This window comes from Urocitellus parryii, chromosome 9 (genome assembly GCF_045843805.1).
Source record: "Urocitellus parryii isolate mUroPar1 chromosome 9, mUroPar1.hap1, whole genome shotgun sequence".
Classification (NCBI taxonomy): domain Eukaryota; kingdom Metazoa; phylum Chordata; class Mammalia; order Rodentia; family Sciuridae; genus Urocitellus; species Urocitellus parryii.
In genome coordinates, this window is record NC_135539.1 from 33,181,240 (window position 1) to 33,195,499 (window position 14,260).

General features: G+C 42.1%; 1 protein-coding gene across 3 annotated transcripts in view; it reads right to left on the minus strand.

The window, feature by feature from the left end:
- Positions 1-14,260, minus strand: part of Lmtk2 (lemur tyrosine kinase 2) — a 93,962-nt gene that overhangs the window by 64,494 nt on the left and 15,208 nt on the right. For 2 of the 3 annotated variants that reach the window (XM_026404128.2, XM_026404127.2), the window contains exon 2: positions 2,469-2,593. In XM_026404128.2, coding sequence (XP_026259913.2) covers positions 2,469-2,593 — 125 coding nt within the window. Of the gene's footprint in view, positions 1-2,468; positions 2,594-7,048; positions 7,083-14,260 lie in introns of those variants that run through there. The other variant, XM_077802246.1, reaches the window with a different exon arrangement.

The window sequence follows — 14,260 nt, forward strand, 5'->3', positions numbered from 1 at the left end:
AAAGATAGTTTTAAGTAAGTCCTATTTCTCTGAGAAAGTAATGATGGAAAAAACTGCTACACTGGGCAGAAAAACCAGAGCACACGAATCACAAAGACCAGTATGACACTGTGCGGCACCTAAGTCCGCCTAGCTTACAAGAGAACCCAGTACTCCAAAGACAATGACTTAAAAATTGACGAGGTCCCAATCAGGCTGTGGGAACCTTTTAAATGGCTCTATAGGGCAGAAATTCTCCCCATCCTCTCTATCCTCATTCCTGTGAACCGAGCACACCTTGGGATCCAGGTTAATTTAACACAGAGAAGACTGTCAAGTGGTTCACTGATTCAGATAATTACAAAGTACCCCCTTCCTCAGGCACCACACTGAAGCTGAGAAGAGATCAGTGGACAAGACCCCTTTTCATTTTTCTGCCAACATCCTTTTCTTCTTCTACCACCTTCCTTTAGCCCCCATTCAATACAAGAAACAAAAAATTATAATGGTAGATTTCCCAGGCATTTATGTTTTCACATACATGTGAGAAGACTTTATTCTCATATATGTCATCTATGTGCTTGAATGCATTAAAAGACATTATGGTTATTTATATGGGAGGAGGGAGCAGGAAAAATGTGATACTCAAGTTCAATATGTGAGGACATATCTGAATAAAGAGATTGTTCAGTTTTTCTTTTGGACATTCCTAACGGGTTTTTCATTTAAAGGACTTTGTCCATCATGCTTTATCTTAAAAATAATGCCACTCAATATGTGGCAGCAACATGACATAACGAGTAAATATACCAGTAGATGATTCTAAAAATTCAGAGAGGTGATACGGTATAATAGTAATTGAAAAAAAAATGACATAAGGCTGGGTAATGGGTATCTCTTACAGTTATGCCAGTGGCTGTCTGGATGAACTTAGGCAAATCACTTTTCCAGACTATAGCTTCCTGGTGTGTAAAGGGACTTCTCTGGGACCATTCAGTTCTAAAATTGCAGAGCCCTATATCCAAAGGAAACAGATGGCAATATTCTTTTTTTTGGACAGCATGCCTTTATTTTATTTGCGTACTTTTGTTTTTGGTGCTAAGGATCAAAGCTGGTGCCTAATGCATGCTAGGCAAGCGCTCTGCTGCTGAGCCCCAGCCCCAGCCCAGCAATATTCTTATTTAGTCACATAGGCCCCAGAACACTGTGGCCCCTGCATCAGAATCACCCCAGCTTGCTGGATAGCAATAAAGAGTCCCAGCCTTCAGGTAGCATCACAATAAACTCCTTCATTCAATACTGACATTCAAAACAGGCAAGAATTGCTGAGGCAAGAATAAGATATCACGAAATGTGAGACCTGACTTCACTATGATAGCCCAGGGGCTGGTGCTGTGAATAAAGCCTCACAGGCCCAGGCAGGCCAACTTTTCCACAGACAGTGGCCCATGCTGGGTGAGTCTCCTGCAGCCTTCCCTTGCTCTTGGCCTTCTGTGCGTAATGAGGTGTTGGGGTTGGGTCCAGAGATGGCGCACCTTCCTAAGTCTTTAGAGCTGCTGGCAGACTCCAGAATAAAGACCACACAATAAAACAATTAGGAGGCTATAGAAATCAGGTCCCATGCCCATTGAAAAGGTTTGGGTGAGAAGAAAACTTTTGTTTTCCAATTTGAACCAGTGGCCTTCAGGACAGTGCAGTCAGAGGGCAACACATTGAGGTACGTTTTCTCTGGGTGCATGCACTCCCTATTTACTTTCCCCATGTACTCCTTTTTAACTAATATTTTTGGAACACTAATACACGCTAGCAGGCATGCAGCAAGCTCTAAAGCAGGAGTTCCCAGATTGTTTTCTGGTAGATCCCATCCATCTGCTGCTACATCAGCCCCTCTCTGTCATTCCTCTCTGGGCCAGGATTTTATAGTGAGCAGCATTCTCCCCCCTCTTTGGGGAACTCAAGGTTTCAAGGCAAACCTGAGGCTTCAATACTCTTCCTCATACACAAAACGCTGGGGGGATCCCTTTGTGATCTAAGGACCACAAATTCACCAGCCTACAAAAGTTTAGGAAAAACCCAAACCAGTCTGTTCTTACACACAGACCTTATAGCAAGTACGTTCAATCCCGATGCTTTATTCCCACCTAGCAAAAACTTAAACTCACCACACCCTGTGCTTATTATCAAAGATGCTCCAAGGCAGGGTTGCCAAACTAAGGCCAAGGGCCATATCCAAAGTGCCGGTTTTTGTAAATCTAGTTTTACTGGCACAAAGCCAAGACCATTTGTTAACATAGTTCTTTGGTTAATGTAGCACTACAACTGCAGGGCTGAGTTTTAGGGCACTGTTAACAGAGACTTTATGGCCCACAAGATTTAATACCTGGCCCTTACAAAAAAGTCTACTGAGCCCTGCTCCCAGAACACTGGTGCATAGCCACTCTACTGTAAACATATCCGAAGATGACTATAGGTTCTGCATCTGTGCTCACCTTAAAGTCTATTTCTGGGTCCTTACAGCAGGAAACACAGTTTGCAATTAACACTATTAAAATCATTAAGCTGCACACAGACAGGATTACAAACGATACAGGAACTTCTGTAGTAGGTGCCTCCCCTAGAGAGAGAGAGAGAGAGAGACAGAGAAAAATAACATTAAAAACATATACATTCCAAAATCAATCTTAACTACTGATTCTTTCTTCTAGATATAAAAAGGACCAAGGGTTAATAAGATATGCTTAATTGCTTATGATAAAGCTGATGGTCAATCCAGAATAGAAATTTTTTTTCTTAAACTTTATTTTACAATAATCTTACATTTAGAGAAGAATTGTAGAGAGAATTCAGAGCTCCCACATACCCTTTGCCCAGTTTCCACTAATGCTCAAATCTTACATTTCTGTGGTATGTTCATCAAAACTAGGAAAAAAAACATTGGCATAACACTATTAATGGAGATTCAAACTTTATTTGGATTTTACAATTTTCTCCACTAAAGTCTTTTTTTTAATTCCAGGGTTCAATAAAGAATACTAACACTGCATTTAACCTACATGCTCCCTAGTCTCCTCCTATCTCTGATTTTCTCAGTCTTTCCATGTGTCCCATAACTTTGATACTTCTGAACAGCACTGGTCAGTTATTCTGCAGAATATTCCTCAACTTGGGTGGTCTGATGTTTTCCCAGGATTAGAGAAAGTTTACAGTATTTGGGATGAGATGACTTTGTTCTTGCATCACATCAGGGGCACATAACTTGCTCCTAGTGTGCTGAAATTTGACCATGTGGCCAGGTATTCTCTCCAACATACAGTCGTCTCTTGGCAGACTCTCTGCCTTACAAGCAGTTCCCAAAGTCAAGTGCATACCCACAGAGAAGGAAAGTAAGCTAGACTTTGTGGAGGGAGGACTCCTGAAGAGTTTGCAGACATGTCAAAAAAACTACAGCAGGGCTGGGATTATAGCTCAGTGGTAGAGTGCTCACCTAGCACATATGAGGCACTGGGTTGGATCCTCAGCACCATATAAAAATAAATAAATAAAATAAAGGTATTGTGTCCATCTACAACTAAAAAAATGTTTAAAAATACTACAGCTACTAATAAATAGGTACTTGAGGGGAGATACTTTGTTATGTAAATACTCTGCTTCTCCTTAAGGTTTTGCATACCCACTTTCTCATTCACCTGCACATCTTGCCTGCAGTGTTTGATACCAAGATGTTTTAATGCAGATTTTCTAGGTCCTTCATTCCTTCTGCATTTGTTATTTAAAACCCTTCTGTAAGGAATACTTATACTTTCTCCTCCCTGTATTTATTTTATCCCATCACTTATACAGCTATTTACTCCTGGATGTTTGTCCTTGGGGTTACAATCCAATATTACCATTATTTATTTTGTGGCTCAAGCTGTTCCAGCATTGGCCACTGGAGGTTCTTTCAAGTTGACTGCTGGCTCCTTAGGTAGTGCCCCATCCAGTTCTTTTGAATCCAACACCACTTCACTTTCTGGCACTACAGCAAGCTCTAGGTTCCTCTTGTATTTTCCTACACTGGCCCTAGAATCAGCCACTTTTTTAAGGAGCCCTGGCCATGATAAGAGCTTCTAACAGAGGGGTGTCTGCCACACTACAGTCTGTGTCCAGTTGCTACATGGAGGGACCTCTAGCTAAGTTAAGAGTTTTACATCTCTAAGGGTCTGCTTTAAAAACAAACAAGCAAAAAGAATATGTAATGGATACTGAACCACAAAGCCTAAAATATTTTACTATCTGGCCCATCCCAACTTACGTCTTATTTTTAGAAAGGACTTAGTTCTCCTGGAAAACATTCAACTAGGATAATTCTGAACCTTTTTTGAGCAAACTGTTCACTCAGCTGCTGGTGTTTTACCAAGAAATAAACTTTTCCTTGAAATTATCATCTATGGCTACTGCACCAAACAGAAGGCAGAGGCAGGTTAACGATGTCACCATTTTTAGGTGAAACTATGAAAATGAACCCAAATTCCTAAGTGAGCAAAACATATTCTTGAATATAAAATAACCTTTGTATCAGAGAAGTCTAAAATGAACTGTAAACAGGACTAATTCTTTTTCAATATCCAAAGGTTCACTTGTAAAAGCAATACTGAAACTTCAAGGTCACTGGTGGGCTCAGCCCTGTTGAAGTATTTGCTCAGGAGCAACACAATTGCCCATGGGTACTGAGAGCCTGCAGCTGTAAGTCAACAAAGTCCACAGAGAGGAGAGACGCGATGGCTCCTCTCAAGGCCAATCTGGAGGCAAATCAACTGTGACTGAGAATAAGGATCTCCTAGCCAGGCACCTTGTGAATGACTCGAGGAGCCTGAGACCCTGGAAGCCAACTTTCAATGAGTAAAGAGCAAGAGGGCCCTTTCTCTACCTTCGCAGCTTTCTCCTCACCTAGTGTGGCTGGTGCTTCCCCACTGGCATTCAACCTTTTTTTAGTTATATCTGGACCTTAATTTTACGTATTTGTATGCGGTGCTGAGAACTGAACCCAGGCCTCACACATGCTAGGCAAGCACGCCGCCACTTAGTCACAACCCCAGCCTTGGTATTTAATCTTGACAACTCCGCTTCCCTCTCCTGAGTGAATATGACTACTGAGGGTTATGTAGCAGAGTGCTTTCACATGCAGTATGGCATATTTTATTGATTTTTAAATACAGTTTGTCCACCTCATTTTAAGAAGCCTGAATTTCAGGTGCATCACACTTGAAACTACACTGGTTTAACTGGCAGCATTTCTTTTTTTTACAGATTAAGGAAGGGCGTGACTTAATCATCTGAGATTTGATAAAATATAGTATTATTTCATAATAATACAACAAGGCCTCTGAAGCAACTGGATAGCTCCCCTTCACAGATAAGGAAAGGGATATGCCCCAAGCACAAGGGGATACAGGCCCCAAGGGCAGGTGTTCAGAACAGGTCCCCATCCCTTCCTGGACACCACAGTTCTGCCTTCACATGATTACCTTTTAACACTTGAAACAGCCTGGTGTGCTCTGAACCCAAGTCTATCACTGTTCATGGAGGCGGTTCATACTCCAGGGCCTCCTCCAAACTCCACAAACCTACCTTTTCCTCTCTTTTCACCCACAGGATTTTTTTTTTTAAAAAAAACTCTTATACACTGTACATTTATTGTAAAACTGGATCAGGCCTGCAGGAAGGGCAGTCCAGCTATCTGATTCATGAAGTGGTCTTCCGTGAGTCATCGGGCAGGCACGAAGGCACACCCACATCAGGAACAACGATCTGGGCCAGATTTTGCCCGACCTTTCCCCCATGCCTGTTCCTCTAGGAGCTGGCAGTGGGTGGCTGCCCTCTCTTCCTCAGATTTCCTCAATGTGGACGCCACACTCAATCTCAGGGCCTAACGGTCTCATTAAAAGGACTCTAGAGATATCTGTTTGAGAAACAATTTGGCCTCAAGCAGACATTTTTAAGTTACCACTTTCAAAAACTATCTATTTATTGGTGTTTTTCTTTGAAAAGTCCAAAGCTCTGTGCTTTAAATAAACTCTATATACCAATGGGAGAAAAACTCTCATAAAATGAGGAAATCAAATCACAGGTGGGAAGGTGAGATGGGTTTGCACAAACCACAGAGAGGAAGTAAGTCCTAGACGTGGGCAACCACAACTGAAACCCCCAGGTCCCAATGGCCAAACCAAAAACCCAACCTGAAAAGGCTTCTGGTTGCAACTGTCAGAAAACTATGAGGAAGGGTGCTTCCCCTCTACACTGCCAGCATACGACATCTAGAGATGCATAAGTCAATCAATCATCTGCTCCAAAAAACATCAACAGTGACAGGAGTGTCACCATACATTTAGACAGCTTTCCTGAGTATACACCAAGGAGGAGGATAATTAGAGGTTTGGGGTACTTGGTACATTTGGCATCTCCATAGCACATCCCATGAGTTTTCATTTTACGGTTTCCAAAGCATTCTAATAGCTATCTAGCACTCGACTTAATAAGTAGAAAACTGGAGGAACTCTAAGAGGCAGGTAGATACCTATTATCTGCTTTAGAGACAGGTAATTTGGAGAGGTGGTTTCTCAGCACTGACTCAAGGCATGGCAGGAGCACTACCCAACAATTAATTTACCATCACAAATTCAGCCCAATTATCTGATGCCTAGAACCTCATGGAACTTGAACACACATGTAATTAACAGACTTGCCCATGAGTTCACTTCTGGATTAAAAAAAAAATCATTCAAGGTCCACAGGTAAAAAGAAATGATGACCAATGTCCAGCTCCATGGGGGATTACAGCATGTTGGCATCTCATTTTGTCACTCCTCCTCCAGTGTCTCCCTCATGTGCTTTTATACACAAGTTTCCTCATATTTGTTTGGTTACCAGAGATTCAAGTCAAGGGGAAAGAAAGGCTAGACACTTAAATCTTTCTCTTTACCAATTGTTTTAAAATATGAGTTGGTACACTAGCATTTTGTGGCAGTTACCAGTTAGGAATGTTACTGATATTGTTTCAGGAAATCATTACAAGCTGATGGATTTAAACTACCTGATGGGCTTCAATCCTCTTGTTATTCTTACTGATGCTCATGCCAGTCCATCCTTGGCCAGTAAGACCTCTGCAAAGTTCTGCTCCCAAGCCCTCTGCCAAGATCCCAGGAGACTTGGGCTGCATTGATTCCTGATATGTTCCAGGCTCCCCTTTTATATTTTCTGCTACAGACAGAAAATCATTGTCAATCATTGGGGGGAGGGTGTCTTGGTTTCTTTGAGAATGATTTGCTTATTTAAGACCCCAGCCTTGGGCAACAAAGATGCTTATTCACTGCTGGCATCACAAGAACTGTAGAAAACAATTTGACATTGTTTTGTAACACTGACTATTGGTATCAGTGTGGTTTAAGAAGTTTCCCTCTTATAGTGAATGAGTCTGTCTTCCATTGCTATAACAAAATATCTGAGGCTGGATAATGTATAAAGAAAATGGGGTTAACTGAGCTGAGTTTTGGAGACTGAAAGTTCAAAATCAGATGGCCTCTGGTGAAGGCCTCATGTCAGATGGCATGATGGTAGGAGCACATATGGGAGACATCATGGTGAGATAGAAGTCAGATTCAGGGATCTGGCTCTTGTAAGCACTCTTAAGAGAGCAAGGAACTCACTCTACAATCCCAGCATCAATCCCTTCTGAGGGTAGTGCACCCAATGACCTAATGACCTCCCACCAGACCCCACCTCTTTTTTGGGGGAGGGGGGTGCCAGAAATTGAACTCAGTGATACTCAATCACTGAGCCACATCCCCAACCCTATTTTGTATTTTATAGAGAGACAGGGTCTCACTGAGTTGCCTAGTGCCTCACTTTTGCTGAGGCTGGCTTTAAACTCATGATCCTCCTGCCTCAGCCTCCCAAGCTGCTGGGATTACAGGCAAGTGCCACTGCACCCAGCCAGACCCCACCTCTTGAAGGTACATCACCTCACACCACCACACTGCAGACCAAGCCTTCAACACAAGAACTACTGGAGGACAAACTACGTACAATCACAGCAGAGAGATACCTTAGATGGATTGGGAGACCATGGCCAATGAATTAAAACATGTCCATGGTTTGTTTTCTAAAGGCCTACAAACTAAGAGTAGCTAATAATTTACATGTTTGTGTAGCTGTTTAAGAAAACACCCGAAGTATAATGCCCTAGTCTGGCTGGGCAAAAAATCACGAGCCACCACAGCCTTGTAGATTCAAACAGCAATTCTTTATTCCCAAACTCTCACCGGCACTCGTACATGCAGGCACTCTACATGCACGTTCTGGGGAAAATCCACACCCTTCACCAGGTTTGGCGTACCAAAATACCCTCTGAATCCTGCGAGAACTCAAGGAGTGGGCGCCTGAGGCAGCAGGATATGCCCTATTCCCAGCAAGATCCACCCTAAACCCGGATGCCCTAAACCTGGATCAGCCCTAAACCTAGATCCGCCCTAATCCCTGAGCAAGGTCACCTTTCATGCAATGTCACTGCAAATGACCTGGGTCCAAAGCAAGCCCATTTCCACAATGGAGAGTCCTCCCTCTAAGCAACATTGGGTAGGCTGACAAGGAAATTGCCATGTGTCATACCTACTTGGCTATGGCTCTCAGCAGTATAATACTTCATGACCTGTGAAATTCATATCAATAGCTGGTTGCATGCACACAAAGACAAGACATCACTTGTTTCCTGAAGGGAAAACACATATCACCTTGGAAACAGTAAACCCCAAACAAACAACAACAGAGTATCAAACCTGAACTGATTTGAACACTGATGTAGGTGGCAGAAATGTAGGTGCTTTAAAAACTACCAATGGAGGGGCTGGGGATGTGGCTCAAGCGATAGCGCGCTCGCCTGGCATGCGTGCGGCCCAGTTCGATCCTCAGCACCACATACAAACAAAGATGTTGTGTCCGCCGAAAACTAAAATAAATAAAGATTAAAAAAAAAAAACTACCAATGGATATGGAGATTCCTCAGAAAACTTGGAATGGAATCACCATTTGACCCAGCTATCCCACTCCTCGGTCTATACCCAAAGAACTTAAAATCAACATACTACAGTGATGTGGCCACAACAATATTTACAGCAGCTCAATTCACAACAGCTAGGCTATGGAACAAACCCACGTGCCCTTCATCAGATAAATGAATAAAGAAAATGTGATTTTTATGTGTGTGTGTGTGTGTGTGATGGAATGTTACTCATCCATAAAGAAGAATGAAATATGGCATTTGCTGATAAATGGATACAACTGGAGATTATCATGCTAAGTGAAATAATACAATCCCAAAAAACCAAAGGCAGAATGTTCTCTCTGACATGTAGATCTAATGCACAGTAAGGCAGGGAGGGAGGGAGAGAGAAGAACAGAAGTTCTTTGGATTAGACAAGGGGAATGAAGGGAAGGTGGGGGATGGGAATAGGAAAGACAGGAGAATGAACTGGATATAACTTTTCTATGTTCATATATGAACACTCCACCAATGTAACTTCATATCAAATACAACCACAAGAACAGGAAGTTATACTGCATGTATGTATAATGTTAAAATACACTCTACAATTATGTATAATTAAAAAGAACAAATAAAAAATTTTAAAAAATGAAAAAGTTAAAAAAAAACAACTCACCTACCACTACAATACAATTGGCAAAACACAGCCTTCACTGAAAGACCCCTGGGGAGAAAAACCTGATGAACTGTGAAGAAAGGGGAGTGTCAGACATTAAGAGACTAAAAAGACACTCCAACTAAGTGCACTGTATATAGATGTTACCTCAATCACAACTCAAACTATTAAAAATCATGACATTTGAGATGTTGGAAAGCCAAACACTGAATAATTGACCATGTTCAGGATGTAAGAATCATTTCTCCTAAGAATGTTAATGGTAACATGCTGACTTTAAAAACATAATCCTTTTTTTTTTTTTTAGAGAATTTTTAATATTTTATTTTTTTAGTTTTCGGTGGACACAACATCTTTGTTTGTATGTGGTGCTGAGGATCGAACCCGGGCCGCACGCATGCCAGGCTAGCGCGCTATCGCTTGAGCCACATCCCCAGCCCACATAATCCTTATCTTTTAGAGATAGTGACCCATGTAGCAATGTCTGAAATTTGTGTCAGAATAGCACAAGAGGCACAGGGAGTGGATGGAGTTCGGGCTGGGTGAAAAGTATGTGGGAATTCACCATGTTCTCTATCTAGTCTTGTAAATGCTTCAAGTTTTTCTTTTATTACATAAACAATTTTTCCATGCATTAAATAAAGTTTAAATAGAAAAAGGTAGATATAACAATTTGCAATCTATATTCTTGCCTGCTCTTAATAAAGTGTTTTAGCTAGCCAGGACTGCCACAAAAGTAACACAAAGAGGGTGGCTTAAACAAAAGAAATTGATTACCTCACATTTTTGGAGGCTATAAGTCCACGATCAGGTATTAGCAGGACTGGTTCCTTCAGAGGGCGATTTGTCCTGTGTCCTCAGGCTACCTTTTACCTCTGCAACCTGGACTCCAGCTCTCAAGTAAGGGCTATGGTGACCTCTCTCATCCTCCCAGACCCATCTTCTGTCACTTTAGTCTTACATCCCTCCCCTGCCAGGAAAATTCTGCCACTGATCCCTCTTCCTCTTGCCCATTGTGGAAATCATCCCTAAAGTCTTTTAAAAACACAGTTCCTGCCTTTGGACCCTCAATTACTGCATTTCCCCATCAAAGAACTGACCACTAGCTTAAATGTGTCTTCCCCTCCTGGGGTCAGGGACCAGGCCTCTGTGATCCACCACTGTGAGCCCAGGCCAGGACAAAAGAGGGAGAAAGACAACAACCAAGGGGAACCACCAAGGGACGGAGATGAGCAAGAAGGCCAGAGACCAACCCATAAGTAACCCACCAGTTAACAAATAAACAAGCTTTCAGGGTCAAACAAGATAGATTATTTTAGTAGCACTCCTTCAGTAATTTTATGCCCTTACTTGGCAAGGATTTTCCACTAACATACACTATATTGCGGTAATATCAGTTATTCCCCAGGTTTCCAGAAACTCCCACAACATTATTTACCCAATTTGCAACTTCTTTTTAGCAACTGTTTTCTTTAAAAAATAAGTTTTTTTTAAAAAAGTAGATTTCCCCAACCTGTGTTCTCCAGTGATGACAGGTATTCATCCACAAGCCCCAACTTCTCCACCCTCACTTCACAGAAGCTATCAGAGTAGTTATAGTCTAGGCAAGTGAAGCAAGAATCCAAAGGCACCCACTTCTCCACGGAGCCCCAGGGAGTGATGGGCTTAGAGACAGCCCAGTTCAGGAGCAGGGCTCCTTTCCTGGTGAGCCATGACCTGTGGCCTCCACTCCAACATTTATTTTTAAAAAAGGAACCTAAATTGATGCTTCTAAAACTTAACCATAATTTTGTCTAAACAACTTTGTCTGAACATTATGCGTTTGAGTTTACTAGTGCTGCTGAAACAAAACACCACAGACGAGGGCCTTCAACAGAAAGTAAATGTCCCATAGTTTTGGAGGCTTGAAGGTGCCAGCTGACTTGATTTCCCCTGAGGCTTCACTCCTTGCTTTGCAGATGGCTACCTTATTGTATCCCCACATGGGATTTTCTTGTGCACATACCTGCTATCTCTTTGTCCAAATTTCTTCTCTTTCACTATTATTACTTTGCAGCACTTTTGATAGAACCTAGCACCTTGCACATGTTAGGCAAGGACTCTCTCTCTGAGCTACATCTCCAGTCCTTTATATTTTATTTTTGGAGACAGAGTCTCACCAAGTTGCCCAGGTTGACCTCAAACTTGTAATCCTCCTGCATCTGCATCCAAGTAGCTGGGATTGCAGGTGTATGCCACAAAGTCCCACTCAAATTTCCTCTTTTCTTATGGACCCTACTGAGACTGGATTACAACAGCCCACCCTTACAACCTCGTTTTAGCTTATTCACCTCTTCAAAGGGCCCTACCTCCAAAAACCAGTCGTGGTCTTAGTTACGGGGAAGGAGGACAACAGGGTTCAGTCTGTAATACTGTGAATTATTAATTTAAGAATGCCATCCCAGCTGGGTGTGACGGCACACACCTGTAATCCCAGCAGCTCAGGAGGCTGAGGCAGGAGGACTGGGAATTCAAACCCAGCCTCAGCAACTTAGTGAGGCCCTAAGCAATTCAACAAGACCCTATTTCTTAAAAAAAAAAAAAAAAAAAAAAGAGGGGCTGGGGTAGTGGTTCAGTGGTAGAGTGCTTGCCTCAAATGTGTGAGGCACTGGGTTGATTCTCAGCACAATCAAACAAACAAATAAATAAAGGTCTGTCAATACCTAATAAAATATTTTTTAAAAAGAAAGAAAGAAAGAAAGAACACCATCCCACTGGATGGGAATCCCTTCCTGATAACACCAGGAATAAGCAGACATTGCCTTCCTTCCTGTCTTCCCAGGACATGTGGGTGTGGGGATGACCGTGAGGCCGTGTATAAAGTGCAGGTAATGGGAATGTGAAGCTTCTATTAGGTACTTTAACATTCAGCTTTTTCATTTTGGGCAGTGCTAGGGACTGTCCCCTAGGCCCTGAGAATGCTAGGCAAGTCCTCACGCCAGGTACTTTATATAACTCGTCTGTTTTTTGTTTCCCTAGACCCTCTCACCTCAGGAAATTGTACAATAGAACCTTGTGCCTCCTTGAGAATTAAAATTTTTGAGGAACTGGGGGTTTAGTTCAGTGGTAGAGGGCTTGCGTAGCGTGCACAAGGACCTGGGTTCAATTCCCTGTACTGCAAAACCGAAAAAAAAAAAAACAAAAAAAAAACCCAATAAATATAACTGATGCTACCAGACTTAAAAAAAAAAAAAAAAAAAAGGGAAACTCAGTAAACTAAGAGAAGCTAAGGTCCTGACATAAAATCTGCCTCTAAAACACAGTTTGGGCCTTTAAAAGACCAAGAAAACCATTCTTCTACCGGCTTGAACAAGTAGTTTTGCATCCCAGAGACTTAGGGAAAAAACATGGACAATCATCACAGAACGAACATTTTTATTTATTTAACACCTCAAAATTATAAACCATCTATCATAAAGGTGCACTGACTCTTAAGTTACTGAATATCTTCCTTGCTCTTAAGGTAACAATACATCTATTTATGATAAGATCAAATAATCTAAAAGCTCCCTAATGTCTTCTAATATTAGAAAGGGAAGGGGAAATGAACATAGCACTAAATATACTCGAGCACGCACAACGGCAAACAGCACACTGATGATCTGGTCGATAAATTAGAGGCTCTACAAAGACCCTCAGCAGAAGACCAGCGGCCTAAGAGAACAACTTCACCATGCACTAGCTAGTTCAGAAGTGATTTCCAAGGTCAGCCAGTCTAATTGTTCTCTCACACTCACAAAAAAGTTACATAATTCAACTGCTGATGAGTACCTGTGAATGAGATCATTTTATATGAAACTAGTTTCTCTCGGCCTAGTCCATTAAAATCTGTTATCAAAGGGTCAGTTCCCTTGCACTTTAAGAACACTAATTGGGATGGGAACTACTGCAGAAGACCTAAGATAGCACAATTTGGCCAAGAGAATGTCAGACCTGGATGACTTCTGTTAGTCCAGTGTGCCCTATACCTCAATGTACTGACGGGATTAACGGTAGAATCTTAACTCAGCTGATGGCACAGCTGAGGTGCAGAGTGACCCACAGCACTTATATGTCTGTAACAGCCTCCAAGCAGGATCTTTCTCTAAAGCCAGTTTGGGAACGGGAAGCTTCTAATCCCAGAAGCAGAAACTGAGAGCCACTTTCCCAGGACTTCTTCCCCCACAACTGGTCACCTGGAGTACCCCTAATGTCTGGGGGAAGGACACTCCCTTTCATGCAACTGCCCACTGCAATCTGGAGAAACGTGTGGGTAACACGACAGTTGAACCAGATCCTCCACACTGAGCCAATCCCAGGTCTACACTGTATAGCCAAGAACAGGGTAGAGGACTAAACACGTGCATTCATTTCTAGGCAGGGAGTCCTAAGGATCCCAGGAAAACATGTTTGCCTTTCTCAATAAATTTCCTACAACACCTTGCCAGGGCCTGTGTCCTCAGAACCCTTCCAGATTCCTAAAATCTAACAAAAATTCTTGCTAATCTAATATGATTAGGTAATGTGTCCTTAGTTTTCTCTTTAGCAAAGAAGTAGTTGTGATGCTGATG